Genomic DNA, 16,571 nt, shown 5'->3' with positions numbered 1-16,571 from the left:
AATTGTTCTTCAAAAAATGCATTCAACTTCAATTCAAAATGTTCCTTGTTAACACCACAGTCAGTTGCACTTTTTACACCATTTCCCGTTCCGTTATTTGCGCCACTTTTCATTGCCATTTTTGTAAATTACTACAATAGTTCAGGAATTAGACGTTGCAAAAATAATATTGAATAAATAACGCGTATTTATAATTACCAACACGAATAGACAAATACTGCTATATTTTACAACACAACACGAGGCACACTACAGAGACGACTCTAAACTATCTCAAAAGTTCATACTCTTTCCGTGTCTGGCGCTGGCTTCCTTTAAACGTAAACCGAGTCCGGGTGACTGTCAAGTTCACAATCACCTTCTTATCAAGGCACTGCTACATTCACAGCATAGATAATGCCCCAGCCGGTCCTCAGCCACTTCTCACTCATTATTACGGCGGTGCCGCCATCCCCCACTTTTCGTTCTTTTTCCCATTCACACTAATTATTTTTGATTCATCACTTGCGGCTTGCGAATTGCCTAGGCAGTTTGTATGTTCCCTAGGAAATACTCCAGTTCGCAAATTGCCTAGACAATTTGCATACCGGTTGAATATTACTGGCGACTGCGGATTGTCTGCTACATATATATTATGGAGATTTTCAAGAAATGATACTCCGGAATCGGTTTTCAGGCTAAAAAATTTCAGTTTTGTTATAAACTTAATATAGCTAAATGATATATGTCATTGATTTCAAAGTAACAAGAAACTGTGGTATCGGGAGGGCCCTTACATCTGAGTGTCAGTTTTATGAATAATAATATAGGGTAATAGTATATCCAGAATATAGAGAGCAAGGCTTACCCCATGGGCTCAAGGGACCTTAGTGATGATCTGTAGATAAGTTACATCTAACAGAGTCCCCAACAACATATTTTAGGCAATTCAATTAGTGCTTCATAATATAATCCGACGAAGAAAAACCTGAATAAGCAAGGCTCCTTGAAGAAGTTCCAAAAGCATTACACATGATTTGGTTAGGCAATGTCAATGGATCTTACCATTTACCGGAAGGAAATTGTCGTTTGATTTCTTGGATTATTGGTTGATATGAGGCATTTCTTTCTTTTTTCCCTTCCTCACTCCAATCTCTGGTTAGCTGCTTCAGAGTGACTTGCACTTTCTCAATTTCTGATGATGATGGGATGAGATCTTTGTTCTTTGTGTCAACTCCATTCTAAAATCAATAAAAGATAAATAGAAGATCTGCTGCCCAAGCTGCAAGTAGAACTCTCATGCCTGGTTTTTCGTGGCAAACAAGAGGAATGAACATGTAAGAAAGGTCAGGAATAGGTTGAGATAAAAAACATACACTAGGCGCTGCCATACAAGTCAATGTCTACAGGAAAAAAGCGCTGTACTCTCATCTCATGTAATTTGCTCATGGCTCAATTTATAAGAGCAGGAAACGCTGAGCTTGGTTTAATATAGCTCCAGCTCGTAAACGGAGAAAAAGATCCTTCACTGCTTCTAAACAGGACATGGCTTAGTGGGGGACCACGCATAGAGGCGCTCAGATTGAAAGTTTTCGCCAGTGAAACAGACAACTACTGTTCAATGACAGAAGTCAACACAACACAAATCAATAGATGAAAAAAGAATCTAAAGCTAAAAATCAGATGACAACTACTTGCACATGACCAGCACATGACTTTCTGCACGCTAAAACAATAAAGGAAGCTGTTCCGTGACGAGTTCACAAAGAAAATTTGAACTTACCAAAACCGGAAGTAGTAGGACCGCCCTCACACAGCTTGAACCAAAGCGCATGGAGAAATGCAAAAATTTCACCTTCGACCCACATCATAGTCATCAGTTCAAGAAAATTTTAAAAAAATTCAATATTGTCCTCTGCTTTAACACTCAGTATTGTGTTGACAAACAGTTGGGCAAGAAAAGCAAGAGATCCAGGGACACGGAAGAACAAGCAGGAATTTATTCAATTCCCTGCCAAACTTGCCAAAAGGTCTACATTGGCCTCATGAAAAGATCTGTTGAAGCAAGAGGACAAGAGTATGCTAGTCACATCAAAAATCGTGAAATTATAAGATTGGTCGTAGCAGCACATTGTCGAGAGAAGAACCACTGGATTGTCCCCAAAACCAACCGTAGTGAAAGAGACCTGTGATCTAGCAAAACTATAAATGTGGGAGAGCATTTTCATACACAAAAATAAGGGAATTTGTTACAACCTAGACATTCCTCCACCAAACTCATTCTTTAAAGCCTTAATGTCTGGCAGCCATGACCTATCAGTTGCACCGATGATGAGCCGCCTGCTCCAAACGTATCTGCACAATACAAATGAATTTTGTCGCAAGTGAGTAAACACAATTTTAAAAAAAATGTAATTACTTGACCTAAGTACCTAAGTACAGCTTGTGCAGAAAAGCTCCCTCAATTAAAAAAATTGAAAATTAAGTTGTTTGCCTGTACCTATAAAATCCTTCACTCACCTCACTAAGTCCAAAATTTTCAAACATGGATGAAACATCTTTAATGATAGATTTGATGACACTATAATTATCTTCAATACAATTCCTGAGAACTTGGAAGTTATCTTTGTACTTTGAAAGTAAATTCTTATGCGCAACGGGTAAAGACTCAAAATAATCTTCAGTCCTCTGAAGTCTTTCAAGAGAATAGTCCCTGAAATAAAAAGAAGGAAGATTTAGTTCAAATTCGTTTTCAGCACTTGTGATAGAAATGAGTTGTTGTATGTTCTGAATGTTGACATCTGAATTTCCTAAGAACATGAGTATTGATTTTCTCTGCAAATATGTTTTTGCTATTATTTTCTGATTCCTTCTAATCCTACAGGGTGTCCCAAAAGTCCCTTCCACCCCCTCTGAAATTTTACCTAATTAATATTTTGGAACGAAACTTTGGGGACGTTCATAAATTAATAATTAAAGTTTGCTACTTTTGGCCCCCCCCCCCCCATGGGGAGGGACTACGGACCCCCCTTTTTTCCTTTTTTTTTCAAGTGGCAAACCCCCCCCCCCCCCCCTTTAGTGACACACCGACCGGAAGACAGTGCTGTCTGATAAGCCAAACCGTGCGGTTGCATGCAGTTCGGCGCTCCCCAAAATCGACCGTAATAATCTCTTTTGTTTCGAAGTGTCTATGCTGCCTTGGCAGCTTCACTTTTAATGGGCTTTTGTGGCAGTCAGTTCAAATAACCGCAGGTAATTCAAGGTAATGCTACCTTCACTACTTGTTCGCCTTTTCTACCATGATGCAAAATCGTGTATCACGAAATAATGCAAAAAACAGGAAGTGCTAGGAAAAGGGAACTCATGGAATCTTGACATCTTGCAAAAATTACAAAGTACTGGCAAAATTTTTTTTTTGGTAAGAAAGAAACATAGGTAACACAGGCTTGACATACGATGAAGGAAAAAACTACCTAACAAATCTGTGCACATCCACATATTAAAGGCAGTGGAACTTTAAATATTATTGCGTCTTACAGGGTTGTTTCTTGATTATTTTCATGCTTGAGTTTGATAATTTACTTAACATTTTACTTCCAAAAACCATTTTAGTTATTTATTTAATTTCTTAAATTCAAAGTTGCTAAAAAACACAAGTTCCTCTGTAATTTTGTTTTCCGTTTTACAATTTGTTGTGAGTTTATAATTTATTATACAACCCTGAAAACACCACTTTGTTTTGGATGGTACATGCATCGAATCAAACGAAAAATGAAAATTATAGTGTCAGCTCCACTAGAAAAATTCAGAGGTTCATTGCGAAATGGCTCCTCGCAGAAGTGCAGAACAATACATGTTATAGGGGATAATACTTTGAGAAGATATACTGACCGGTAATTCTCGAAAGTCCAAACGATTTTTTGAAAATGCTCCTTCTCGTTTTCGTCTTCACAGGGATCCATCGAGACTCGCAAAGAAATTACGGATGACCTGATGACTTCTCAGGGAAGATCAGTTGCGAAGAAAAATTGACAGAATAGAGAGAATATACAGACAATAAGCGCACAAAAATAAGTTGTGTGCTTAAACATAAGCGAAACAGAATCTGTAAGTAGGTCACGACAAATTATAGGGGACGAATATAGCTTGCAGTAGCAGTATCATAGAATAATACGCTAAGGCTTTAGCCGAATATTACTTTACGGCAGTATGAAAATAAGGATTTTATTAGGGAAGGTTAGGTTAGGTTCATGCATACAGAAAATCATTGACTTATAATCATAATACAATCTAGACCGCGCGCTAGGCCCGACTTTAGGCGGGAGAGGTAAGACAGCTAGAGGGGGTAAACCAATGTTAAGACGCCCCTTCAGCTTATTTGATACAACCTGATATACATGTAGTGCCGACCACGACGACCACAACACTTGCGACTAGAGTATGTACTATACAGGGTGTTAGAAAAGTCCCCTCCCCCCATCTAACTTTTTACCTAATTGAGATAGAGATTAGAAACTTGGAGGATGTTCCTAGGTCAAAGGGAGCTACTTTTTGGTCCCCCTAAAATTTTCGGGGGTCCTCCCTTTGGGGGGTAACGGACCCAACTTTTTTTTTCAAATAGGAAGACCCCCTTTGTGATACCTCGTTCGAAAGAGCATAAAAAAAGAATTTTTTTCGCGCAAACCCGAAGTCATTAACTTAAGCCGTTTCAAAATGGCGGCCGATTCAAGTTCAAATGGCCAAAAATTGGCATCTCGGCTATTTGCACATGGATTTGTTTGAAACTCAGAATCTGTGCGTATTTTCGCACGAGAAAAACGAATTTGACATTAGATTTTTGAAAAAAACCGTAATTTTTCAAAATGGCGGCCGGTTAAGGTCCAAAATGGCCGAAAAGTGACAAACTTGAGTCGTAACGTCAAATTCGTTTTCCTCGTGCCAAAAATACCCCCAGATATCAAGTTTCAGGCGAATCCATCGGCAAAAAATCAAGTTTGTCAATTTGCGGCCATTTTGGACCTTAACCGGCCGCCATTTTGAGAAATTAGGGTTTTTTTTTAAAAAATCTAACGTCAAATTCGTTTTTCTTGTACAAAAATACCCCCCGATACTGAGTTTCAAACAAATCCATGTGCAAATAGCCGAAATACCAATTTTCGGCCATTTGAACTTTAACCGGCCGCCATTTTGAAACGGCTTAAGGTAATGACTTCGGGTTTGCTCGAAAAAATTTCTTTTTTTATGCTCTTTCGAACGAGGTATTGCAAAGGGGGTCTTCCCATTTGAAAAAAAAAAAAGTTGGGGTCAAAAGTGGGATCCCGAAAATTTTAGGGGGGCAAAAAAGTAGCTCCCTGTGACCTAGGAACATCCTCCAAGTTTCAAATCTCTATCTCGATTAGGTAAAAAGTTAGATGGGGGGGAGGGGACTTTTCTAACACCCTGTATACCTTTATATATGTAGAGTCCCTTTATACTGAGAGTCTAGACAATGTGAATCCATTTCTGATTGGTTCCCGTATTTTAGGCCTCCATAGTGTCACAAACGGGAATAAAGATTACATTTTCACCGATTGCAAAGATTATAATCTAGAATGGACCAGGGAAAACTGGATCGACAAGGAACAATCGGAATGAGAGAAGGAACAGAGAAAGGAATTTGAGAATGAGCTAATCAAAGATTACGAAAAACTGTCAATTTGTGTAATTTGTGTAATCTTGATTCCCGATTGTGACTTCATGAGGGGGTGGGGGGGGGGGGGTTGTCTTGACTTTCAGTATAGAAAAACCTTTATACAGGGTGTAACGAAAGTCCGTCCCACCCCTGCTAACTTTTGAACGAATTGAGCAAGGGGAAATGAAACTTTGGGTATGTTTCTGAGTCAAAGGGTAGAGTACCTTTATAGACAGAGTATGGCCATTTCTGTTCCGGTTTTTCATTGGCCGCGTGAAAATGGGCTGACACGATGTTCTTACGGCCGTAAATAAACAAGCAAGATGGCCGTTATCAGCAAGCAAGATTGAGGTTATGCACGTCTCGTCACCTTCCAGGCAAAGTATCACAAGCGCCATGCGACGTTTAAAAATTTCCGTCGCCATTTTATTTCTTTACTGAGAAATTGTTGGTTGAATCTGTTTGGAAATTTCACTAAATTTTATCGGCAGCACAAAGAAAATTCATTGAAATTTTCGGACAGCTTCGTTGAACAATTTCTCTGTAAAAAAATAAAATGGCGGCGGAAATTTTTAAACGTCGCATGGAGCTTGTGATACTTTGCCTGGAAGGTGACGATCTTACATCCTCCTGTGATAAAGGTGAAAGGCGATTTAACAATGTTTTCGTGTGTTATTCGTAGATATGCTTGTTTGAATTGTTACTGCCGTATAATTGAAATTTTTGTCAAATTTAGCTTCTTATCGATGTGACGGTGAGCCGCCATCTTGTTTGTTTATTTACGGCCGTAAGAGCATCATGAAGCCTAAAAACTCGTTGACCAATCAAAAAGCGGAACAGTTTTCGTGTAGTAAAAAGATGCGAATGGCCATACTCTGTCTATGAAGGTACTCTATCAAAGGGTACTAACTTTTGGTACCACCAAAATTCTTGCCGCCCCCCCTCCCCCGTGGAGAGCCCCATGAACCCCAACTTTTTTTCAAATGGCAACCCCCATCTTGTGATACACCGTTGGAAAGAACATAAAAAAAATTTTTGGCGCAAACCGTAAGTCCTTAGCCATCACCGTTTCAAAATGGCGGCCGGTTTAAGTTTAAAATGGCGGAAATTGGAGTTTTCGGCAATTTACCGTCGGATCTGTCTGAAACTTGGTTTCTGCAGGTTTTTTGGCGCAAGAAAACTGAATTTGGCACCAGAATTTCCAAATTCTTAACCGTATTTGCAATGGCACCTAATTTGAAGGTAAATGAGCCATTTTCATCGCAGGAATCCTGATGGAAGGAAATGCAGAAGGAATTTGAAAATTTGCATAAACACCCTTGGTTAGTATAACTTTTCATTAAAATAATCAGTTCTTTTAAAATACCACCTTAAGTCGTCTTGTCCCCCTCCAATTCGCGATAAAAAAAATACTGTCAAAACAGGTATTTTGAAGCGAAAATGCTCAGTTATTAGAAAAAAAATCCCGTTTAAAATGGAAATCTCGATATTTTTTCATTTAAATGACAATAACAAATGACCATACCAATTTTCAAGTTGATCGATCCATTAAAAGCCCCCTTCTCCCCTTAATTTTCCCGCAGACTGCCACAGAATCCGCATTATTTTTAAAAATACTGACACTTTACTGAGGAGGGGGGGGGGGGGGGGTAATGACGGTCCGATCATCACGAAACTTTGAGAAATATTTAATGTCCGGTTGATGTTATTAGACCATTTTCACTGTGCTACACCCTTCAATTTTCCGGGAAATTGTCAGTATTTTTAAAAATATTACGGATTCTCTGGCAGTCTGCGGGGAAATTGAGGAGAGAAGGGGGCTTTTAATGGATCGATCAACTTGAAAATTGGTGTGTTCACTTGTTATTGTCATTTAAATGAAAAACTATGGAGATTTCCATTTTAAACGGGATTTTTTTTTCTAATAACTGAGCATTTTCGCTTTAAAATACCTGTTTTGAAAGTATTTTTTTATCACAAATTGGAGGGGGGACAAAACCAAGGCGGATAAAGAATGGTGGTCGCATTTCGATTTTGGCTGCCATCTTGAAGCACTGTGACGTCAGGAGGGTACGGCTTTTGCCATGCAATTCGAGGAGGTTGAGCCGACTCCCCCGGCCTCGGCCGGCCCATGTACCCGATGTACCCGATACCGTGTGACGTCCAGAGGGTACGGAATGCGACCACCATTCTTTATCCGCCTTGGGACAAAACGACTTAAGGAACCGGACTGGACCGAACAATTTGAACCGGAGTTATGATTTTTTGAAAATAGGTCAAATTTGACCTATGACCTATCATAACTCGGTCAAAAATTGAGATGTTGATTTGCGGTTTGCGCCAAAATTCTTAGTTTTTTATGCTTTTTTGAATGAGGTATCACAAGATAGGGGTTGCCATTTAAAAAAAAAGTTGGGGCCCCCGCCCCCCTCCTGAGGGGGACCAAAATTTTGACCTCCCACCCCCCCCCCCCCCACAGTTTCGGCTGTGTTCTCGGGAGTTGCACCGTGTTCTGGCCATTTTCCTGTGTGTTCTCTCGAGGTTAGGTTTGGACACAAACGGCGTTCCATAAAAAATATAGCAATTTCATGGTAGAAAAATGTGAATTTTATTGCATTAAATCGCAGTTTTATTACAATATTTTCATTGCACTTTGTTACCTACTTGGGTAAGTAGCCGATGCAAGAATAATGGGCCGTGAGTGGCTGTTGGAATTTATGTTCTTAAATCAATTATATTCGATTTATTAATCGCATTAATTGAAAGAGATTCGATTAATCGCACTATCCATCGACATTGGAACACCTCTGTATTGGCCTCTAGGCTCCAGGGGCCGAATTGTGTCGGTCCTTCAACCCGTAGCCAGTGGAATGTAAATAAATGAGAATAAATGAGATTTATCATGATATCATCTTCATGATAAAGATACCCACAATCTTTTTAAATATGTGACTCCCTAAAGTTCATGTAAAATCCCCGGTACAAGGATCAATATAATCAATGGGTTAATCTTTATGTTAAGATTAAACACTACTTCACACAGGTAAGTCTGTCTTATAGCGTCTCTGATCATCCGGCGGCGCCGAAATGAGTGGAGAAAAACAATGAGGAGGAAACAGAAGAGAGATGAAACAACAGGGGGGGGGGGGGGGGAGAATTCCTCTCTGCGGCGCTCTGATAGCGGCAACCGACCAGTGGAATCCGGGTTCCACTGGGCTTTTTTCCGACTATTTGCTGCTGTTTTTGGATTTTTCTGTCCGATTTTTGGTTTAGGTACCCGGACAAATTTCAGTGTGTCCAGCGGCTGATGTTATTGTGCAACCCGTTAATGACGCCATCGAGCATCGTTTATGAAATCTATTAAATAGGTAACCCCATTCGGTAGGGTGGTCCAAACTGGGCAACTTCGGAAAATGAACCGCGACGCCCCCTAAATTCGTTCTCCATCCAAATATGATACCTGCCAAATATTTTCGTTCTCCACCAATATTAACGCGTGCCGCCTTGAGGCTGAAAATCTCCAAAAAAAAATTACATTGATTTAAATGGGGCGAACATGGGCCGATCCGCGGTATTTCGTTTTTCGGCTATAAAATGTGTCAACATAAAAACAACTTGATCTTTACTTATTAAGATACCTAGAGGCCAATTGTGAATGAGAAAATCACACATTCGACCCATGGGAAAGGGGGGTAGGGGGTCAAAGCGGAGCCGATTCATAGGCGTTGGTGGGGCGCTGCGCCGCCGCGTACTGCATAATGCGGCTAGGCTGATCTTTTTCGTGCAACTTCGGAAAATGGACTGCGATGCTCCCTAAATTTGTTCCATCCGATCCAAAAACGATCCATGCCACGCATTTTTAATTTCTGATAATACTAAGACCTGCCACCGTGTGACCGTTTTTTGTGAAAATTGAAGAATATAGCAAAAATAGGTAGTAAAAAAGACGAATACTATAAAACTTCGCAACGTAAGCAGCGTTATGCCTCACTTGTGTTCGACCGCGCCTCTAAAATATGAATCTTGAGTTTCAGCACTTGTGAAAAGTTTTGAGAAACACAGATTTCAGACGGATCCCAGATAACGTCGAACGTTTCAGCAACGTGGAAATCAACGTAGACCTTGAAACATTCCGGGAACGATTACAATTTCTATGTAGGTAGTAATCAACATGGAAGAACAGGGGTGCTCCGAAAACGTCTCACTGGCGACGTAACAGGAACGTGGAAAGAAACGTAAGCAGCGTTATGCCTCACTTGTGTTCGACCGCGCCTCTAAAATATGAATCTTGAGTTTCAGCACTTGTGAAAAGTTTTGAGAAACACAGATTTCAGACGGATCCCAGATAACGTCGAACGTTTCAGCAACGTGGAAATCAACGTAGACCTTGAAACATTCCGGGAACGATTACAATTTCTATGTAGGTAGTAATCAACATGGAAGAACAGGGGTGCTCCGAAAACGTCTCACTGGCGACGTAACAGGAACGTGGAAAGAAACGTTGCTCTGTAAACCTAACCTAAAAAGTTAAAATCGCTCTTTCGCCGTTTCGCTGTCTACGTTTCCGGGACGTATAATTCAACGCAGTCAGAGACAAGAGACCCTCCACTGGCCTCCTAGCGACAGGTGGAAGCTTTTACTTTCGGGGTTTCAACAATTCCTTATGGACAATTATTAGGGAGCAACAGTCATCACCCTATTTTCGGCTGTTGACTTACCTACATGGTCGATGATGAGCTTCGGGTGACGTCATGAGCCAAACAAGTTTCCTAAACTTCGGCCATTTTCGGCTTGTTTGCGAAACGAAACTGCCAACACGTTGTTAAACATCAACCATGTAGGTAAGTCAACAGTGGAATGCTGAAGTCTCGAAAGTAAAAGCTTCCACCATGACCAAGATACTAGCGGAGGGTCTCTTGTCTTAGAGTCCCTTTATACCCAGAGTTAAGACAACTCACTTTTGGTTGGGCTGAAAGTGGCCTAAAAAAAAACCCAATTCTGATTGGTTCTCGCTCATGGAGGCCGAAACGAGTGCAACAAGATGGCGGTACCTCGAATGTGAACAAGAATAATGAATATATTATACCTAATTGTGGTTCATCAAGAGTAGATTGTTATTTCCATCGGTCCAAAATGAAAATAGATTAAGAAATTATTCACAAACCAATCTCATTTTCTTTTTAATTGATCAATTTGTTGATGTTGTTGTTTTTGTTTGACAGACATCGCAGGATTCCTGATCCTTATCCCTCAATATCGTTCGTTTGGGTGCACTCGTTTCGGCTTCCATGGCCAGCCAAGGCCGGCTGCCAGTCAGCTGATAATCGAGTTGTCTTTACTCTGGGTGTAAAGGGACTCTATCTTGTCTCTGAACGTAGTCCAAAACACGTTGTACTAGAAAAGGCAGCACAGGCAGGACACAGGTCAGGAGCGCCCACTAGGTGGCGCTGCATTTCGCGGCGCAAAGTCTACAGCGCATGCGCAGCCCATGTCGGCACCAACCAAGTTCCTGGAATCAGTCTGATCAGCAAAGGTTGCAACTGTTCGAGAGAGTCCACCATTTGTTATCTTGATATTGGCGTACCAAGTGATTTTCGCAGTTTAATGTTGTGCTTGTAGTGATGCTTATACCTCCGTGTTTTACATACATAAAAGTTCGTTAATTATCTGGTTTGCACTTACCTACTTGTCTGTTTCTAATTCTGTATCTCAAGTCAATGTCCACAATTTTAACCCGTAGACCTCATGTTCTACTCTAAAACTGAAAGTGCTTATTCCTCCTCTAGTACGTACACCTAAATGAAAGTCGTGCCTGTGAAGTGAATGATAGTATTTTAATTAATTGTCATTTATCGCAAATAAGTAGATAATTAACGAAATTTTCTAATTGTAAACACGTTAGGAGAGATAGAGACGCACAAACTGCGAAAAGCCCAAAAATGAATGCCGCACTATGTTTTGCGAATAAAATGGATTCTAATGTTACTGCACGTCCGTGCAATGTAGTCAATGCCACGTCCCTGCAATGTAGACACTGCAACGTTCCTGCGACGTGGACACTGAAACGTTCCTGTAAACGTTGTCGCTGACAACGTTTAACACGGGAACGTTCCGGAAACGGTACTTAATACATGGACATCCACGTAGAATTACACGTTCCGGTACACGTTGTTTTCCACGTGGAAGGTTTCACGAGAAACGTGGAATTCTACGTTGTTGTCAACGTTGAAATTGTTATCTGGGATTTGATTTTCTTGAGAGATACCAAAATATGTCGAAAAATAGCAAAAACTGCCATAAAGGTAAAATAGCTAGAACATGTTCTAGCTCTAAAATGTCTAATGCCCGCTGCTAAGTAGCAGTGTATTTAATAAAAATATCAAATGATAACTTCCGGAGCCATAAGGCGAGCATTATCGCGTTGAGTCAATTGAACTCCCCGTAAATTAAAGAATGAAACGCGTAGAACTAGTTTTTTTAATTTTTTTTTAAAGATGTTTACTTCCTTAAATTAGTAGTAATTGCCGAGCAGATGTACGTTCGATCTTTCAAAAAAGATGGTTTTGAAAACGCCATGGTTTCATAAACATATCACCAGAAAAAGAAATCTTTGACGATCGATAAGCGGTCAGACTGACTGCAAAATTCACTCCTATTCTAGAAAAAATGGGATTTTCTGCAAAGCTCGGAGGTTTCATCGGCGAACCAATGTTGCAATATGCTTATCAGTTGGACAGTTAATTTACTTTTCAAACCCTTGAAATAACGTTATATTCTATTTAAGGAGTTACGGCAATTCTTAATAGGGAGCAGAGAGCTCGAATTTGCGTAGGTACCTCTCATCAGTTTGGCGCGTGGGGCCCTGCGCATTTTCGGACATTTTTTGGTTTCTCTCAAGAAAATCAAATCTGTCTGAAATCTATGTTTCTCTAAAAAAACGCAAATTTCTCACGGAAATGGTGATATTAGGGGTGAATTGTAGACGTTTTACAAATGCTGAAACTCAAAATTCGTATTTCAGAGGCGCGGTCGCTTATATTCGTCTTTTTTACAATTTTTGCTATTTTCTTCAATTTTCTCAAAAAACAGTCACACGGTGGCAGGTCTTAGTATTATCAGAAATTAAAAATACGTGGCATGCATCGTTTTTGGATCAGATGGAACAAATTTAGGGACCATCACGGTCCATTTTCCGAAGTTGCACGAAGTGGATCATCCTAGCCGCATTTATGCCGTACGCGGCGGCGCAGCGCCCCACCAGCGCCTATGAATCGGCTCCGCTTTGACCCCCTACCCCCCTTCCCCATGGGTCAAATGTGTGATTTTCTCATTCATAATAGGCCTCTAGGTATCTTAATAAGTAAAGATCAAGTTGTTTTTATGTTGACACATTTTATAGCCGAAAAACAAAATACCGCGGATCGGCCCATGTTCGCCCCATTTAAATCAATGTAACTTTTTTGGAGATTTTCAGCCTCAAGTCGGCACGTGTTAATATTGTCGGAGAATGAAAATATTTGGCAGATATCATATTTGGATGGTAAGGAACGAATTTAGGGGGCGTCGCGGTTCATTAGGCCAAAAAAAAAAAAAAAAAATTCCCATGTTAACTTAGACCACCCTACCCATTCGGCGGATTTTAAGTTTCTGCTATCTTTCTGTTATATAAATTGCAATCAAAATTTTCCAAGAGTAGGTAGGTACCTAGCTCTCGATGCAGCCGAGAAAACTGCATGAATTGTTTACAAATTTCTCTGACACGGACTTAATCAGACACAATTTAAAATGAAATAAATAAATTGAAATACTTTTAGGTACAACCTTAGGAGAACACAGTATTTTATTTTGATACCTTCACCAAATAGGTACTTAAACGAGCTCATTAAAGTCAACGCTATTATCAGCTATAACATAAAAATATGAAATGAAATACAAAGTTATTGCCATCGAAAAGCAGGCTGGGAAAATAACTCGAGATTTAATGTCAATGTTGGGGAATTTTTTAGGATTTTTCTCTTCAATTTTTCGAATGATATCACTTTCGTCTGGAAGAATTTTCACACTGCGCCAAAATTTTACAGGAGCTTGCAATCTTTTCCTCAACAGTTGGAAGAGGGTCATTTTCCTCAATTTTTCTACCCAAGAAATCGAAATGCCCGAGTTTGCCATTTTAAACGTCGAGAAAAAAATTCTCTCAGATTCGTTTCCATTTTCAGTGGGAGAGATTTTGGGAATATCGTTGGGCTCTTGATCAATGAAGTCCAAAGAAACGGGCTGCTGTTTTTCAGATTTTGACTCCATATTTACTTTTGTTTCCGTCTCATCGACCGCACCAAGTTGTGTTTCATCTTTAGTTATTACCACATCATCCTCCTCTTCTTCTTTCAGCCGAAGATGTACATGAGTCTGTTTTGACTCTTGAAATTTTCCCATTATTTCATACACTTCATCTTCGCGCTCAGTTGGAGTCTGCAACAGGTTCATAAACAAGAAAAAAAAGAAAGTTTTATTTGTGCAAATACAACTTCAGTAATAGTGACTCTTCTACAGGTCAATGTTTAGACAAATGTTTTTGGGTGATTTCACGATAACAGGAATAGTTAATATATGAAATACCTGAGAAATAAAAGTGCACCAATTTTAACAGGATTTCATTACCTCATTCTAAAGGTATTAAACTTCCTTTTTCCAGCTTTGGCACGCTCTATTTTGATTCAGTGCAAAGTTAAAGTGATTGATTAAAACAAGTCATTGAATCAGGTATCAGCGCTTCCCGCGGGACTGCTGGAGGTCCACGCAAACATGGCGGCCCTGCCAGATTGTGTCGGTTACGTAACAGACACAGCGTAACCGACACTCAAAAATGTGAGATAAAGATGATACAAAAGATGAAACTTGGCAATTCTTGAGTTATGAGGTGGAATTAATGCTGCCTTAAAAGTTTTCTAGACTTTGGAGACTTCGTTTTAGTTTAATACTATTAAATTGAGGTTTTTGCGTAGTGAGGAATTAGTGCTACACACGTAAAAATCACTGGTTTTCATAATAATTTAAGTTTTCATTGTAAAAAAAACTGACTTATCAGTAATGGTTTTGTCAAGAAGACTTCAGCGAACAATTTGATGGCAGTTTTGAAACTCCTGACTCCATCTGGCGAGATAAACACTGCACTTAATACAACTGCAAAAATTTGTTGCCAAATGTGGCGACATCTCTTTCTTATGACTTTTCTCGCTCAATAATAAACATTTCAGTTCAAACTGGCAATTTTCTTGAACACTAGAGTCTCTTTTCAGCAAATATTGCCAAAGAGTTCATGATCAGTACTGATATGTTACCGCAAATTGCTCTTTTGCTTCAAAATCGGGGTTGGCGACGCGTAACCGACCGGACATTTTCGGCCTTTAAAGTCTCATATTATTAAATATAATAATAATTCATCATATTTTTTAGCATGGATAGGTTCAGGGACATCATTCCTATTGATTAATTAATTTGGTTTTCAATCGTTTTGCCCTATGTCGTTCAGAACCCACGGCGACACGACTATGCCTATTATCGTGAAATCACCCTTTTCCATTGAGCTCGCATTTGAGTGCTTGTACTCGATGAAGAGCTTGCAGTTTTAGAAATGTTCCTTGTAGAATTGTTTTGAGTTGATTTATTTGAGGTTGTAGGTTAGCGACTACCGCCTGTTGTTGTTACCCTGCGATAAATTTCCCCTGGGAAATGACATGTAATTTCATGCGCTCCCAAGGGTATGATATGTGATAAATGCTCCTAGAGGAATGACATGTAATCACATGTGCTCCCAGGGCAGGGGAATGACACGACCTCATATGTGGACCCCTGGGGAATAGACAGTGTGCTCCCCTGGGTGCTAACATGTGACCCGTGCGCTCCCATGGGAGGGTACATATTGTGACCCATAGGTAAGTGCTCTCGTTGGACCTCTCACGGTGTCTCGTGGATTATCATAAAACTTCAGGAGAAATGCCACGGGCCCATATGTGACTGCAGCCCACCATGTGCAGTGGAGCATCACAGAACTATATTCATGGGAAATGCATGAAGGGCCCTACAATGTCCTGCAAAGATATCACCGAACTTGAGAAAGGATACAGTGCGACAAAACACTGCGTCTTAGGTGCGTCTTCCCGCCCGGCAAGGGAGCAATGTGTACGTTGCCGCAACGTTGCAAGGCAACATTTTTGATGATATTGCTTTGTAAAGGTAAAGCAGCAACGTTTAAGCAATGTTTCAGCAATGTTGCCTGACATTATATTTTAGACAATATTTTCAAAACGTTTTTAGAAATGTTTCTGGAACATTATTAAAAAACGTTTCAATAAATATTTCTTAGATATATTGTGACAACGTTGTTAAACATTATTAGTCAGGGAGAAACACGATTTGACCCGGAACAAATTGCTGAACAAACTTTTCCTATATAAACGTCATCAGTAGGTCCTCCTGAACAACATACCAAAAGTTTACCACGGTCCGACCCCGGAACACCCCCCAAAATGCCTAAATTTCAAAATGGCGGCCATAATAAGGCCTCTGGGATTTCGGTTTTTTAAAATGCGCATAAAGTGTCATGTGAGGTATCAATCCCTGTGTAATTTTGGTCTTAGAACTCAGATGTGAGGTCAAGCAGATGCTGTGCTGCAAATCGGAGGGGACACTTTTCCACCGTTTCAGGTGTTCTCCTTTCTGTTGTTTCTCAACAGATGATTTTCTCCAATCAATATAAGGGAATGCGCCCTCATACAATGTCGCAAAAATATGTATATGTATATACAAAAATAAACAAAAATTAATTGATAGATAATTCAAAAAATAAAAAAATTAACAATAAAAATATACAAATGAAGATAAAATTAAAAAAAATAAAAAAATAATTTAAAAATAAAAAATA

At 39.8% G+C, this 16,571-nt stretch overlaps 2 protein-coding genes and 1 long non-coding RNA gene across 3 annotated transcripts in view; 1 reads left to right on the top strand and 2 right to left on the bottom strand.

Annotated features, from left to right (window-relative positions):
* Positions 1-4,245, bottom strand: part of LOC109035790 (carnosine N-methyltransferase) — a 39,516-nt gene extending 35,271 nt beyond the window's left edge. The window contains exons 1-3 of the mRNA XM_072306480.1: positions 3,871-4,245; positions 2,500-2,692; positions 1,045-1,220 (exon numbers count right to left, since the gene is read on the bottom strand). Of these exons, the coding sequence (XP_072162581.1) occupies positions 1,045-1,220; positions 2,500-2,692; positions 3,871-3,941 (440 nt within the window). The 5' untranslated portion in view covers positions 3,942-4,245. The remainder of the gene's footprint in view (positions 1-1,044; positions 1,221-2,499; positions 2,693-3,870) is intronic.
* Positions 4,246-5,789: 1,544 nt separating this feature from the next.
* The window catches only part of LOC140226059 (uncharacterized), a 44,998-nt gene continuing 34,216 nt past the window's right edge, over positions 5,790-16,571 (top strand). Inside the window, exon 1 of the long non-coding RNA XR_011900882.1 lies at positions 5,790-6,001. This is a non-coding gene — a long non-coding RNA (uncharacterized lncRNA). The remainder of the gene's footprint in view (positions 6,002-16,571) is intronic.
* Positions 13,473-16,571, bottom strand: part of LOC109035781 (gamma-aminobutyric acid receptor subunit alpha-6) — a 42,947-nt gene continuing 39,848 nt past the window's right edge. Inside the window, exon 8 of the mRNA XM_019049537.2 lies at positions 13,473-14,119. Within this exon, the coding sequence (XP_018905082.2) occupies positions 13,520-14,119 (600 nt within the window). The 3' untranslated portion in view covers positions 13,473-13,519. The remainder of the gene's footprint in view (positions 14,120-16,571) is intronic.

The sequence above is a fragment of the Bemisia tabaci genome, chromosome 1 (assembly GCF_918797505.1).
Source record: "Bemisia tabaci chromosome 1, PGI_BMITA_v3".
Classification (NCBI taxonomy): Eukaryota; Metazoa; Arthropoda; class Insecta; order Hemiptera; family Aleyrodidae; genus Bemisia; species Bemisia tabaci.
Note: the sequence above shows the minus strand (reverse complement) of the source record. Positions and strands in the feature narration are given on the sequence as shown.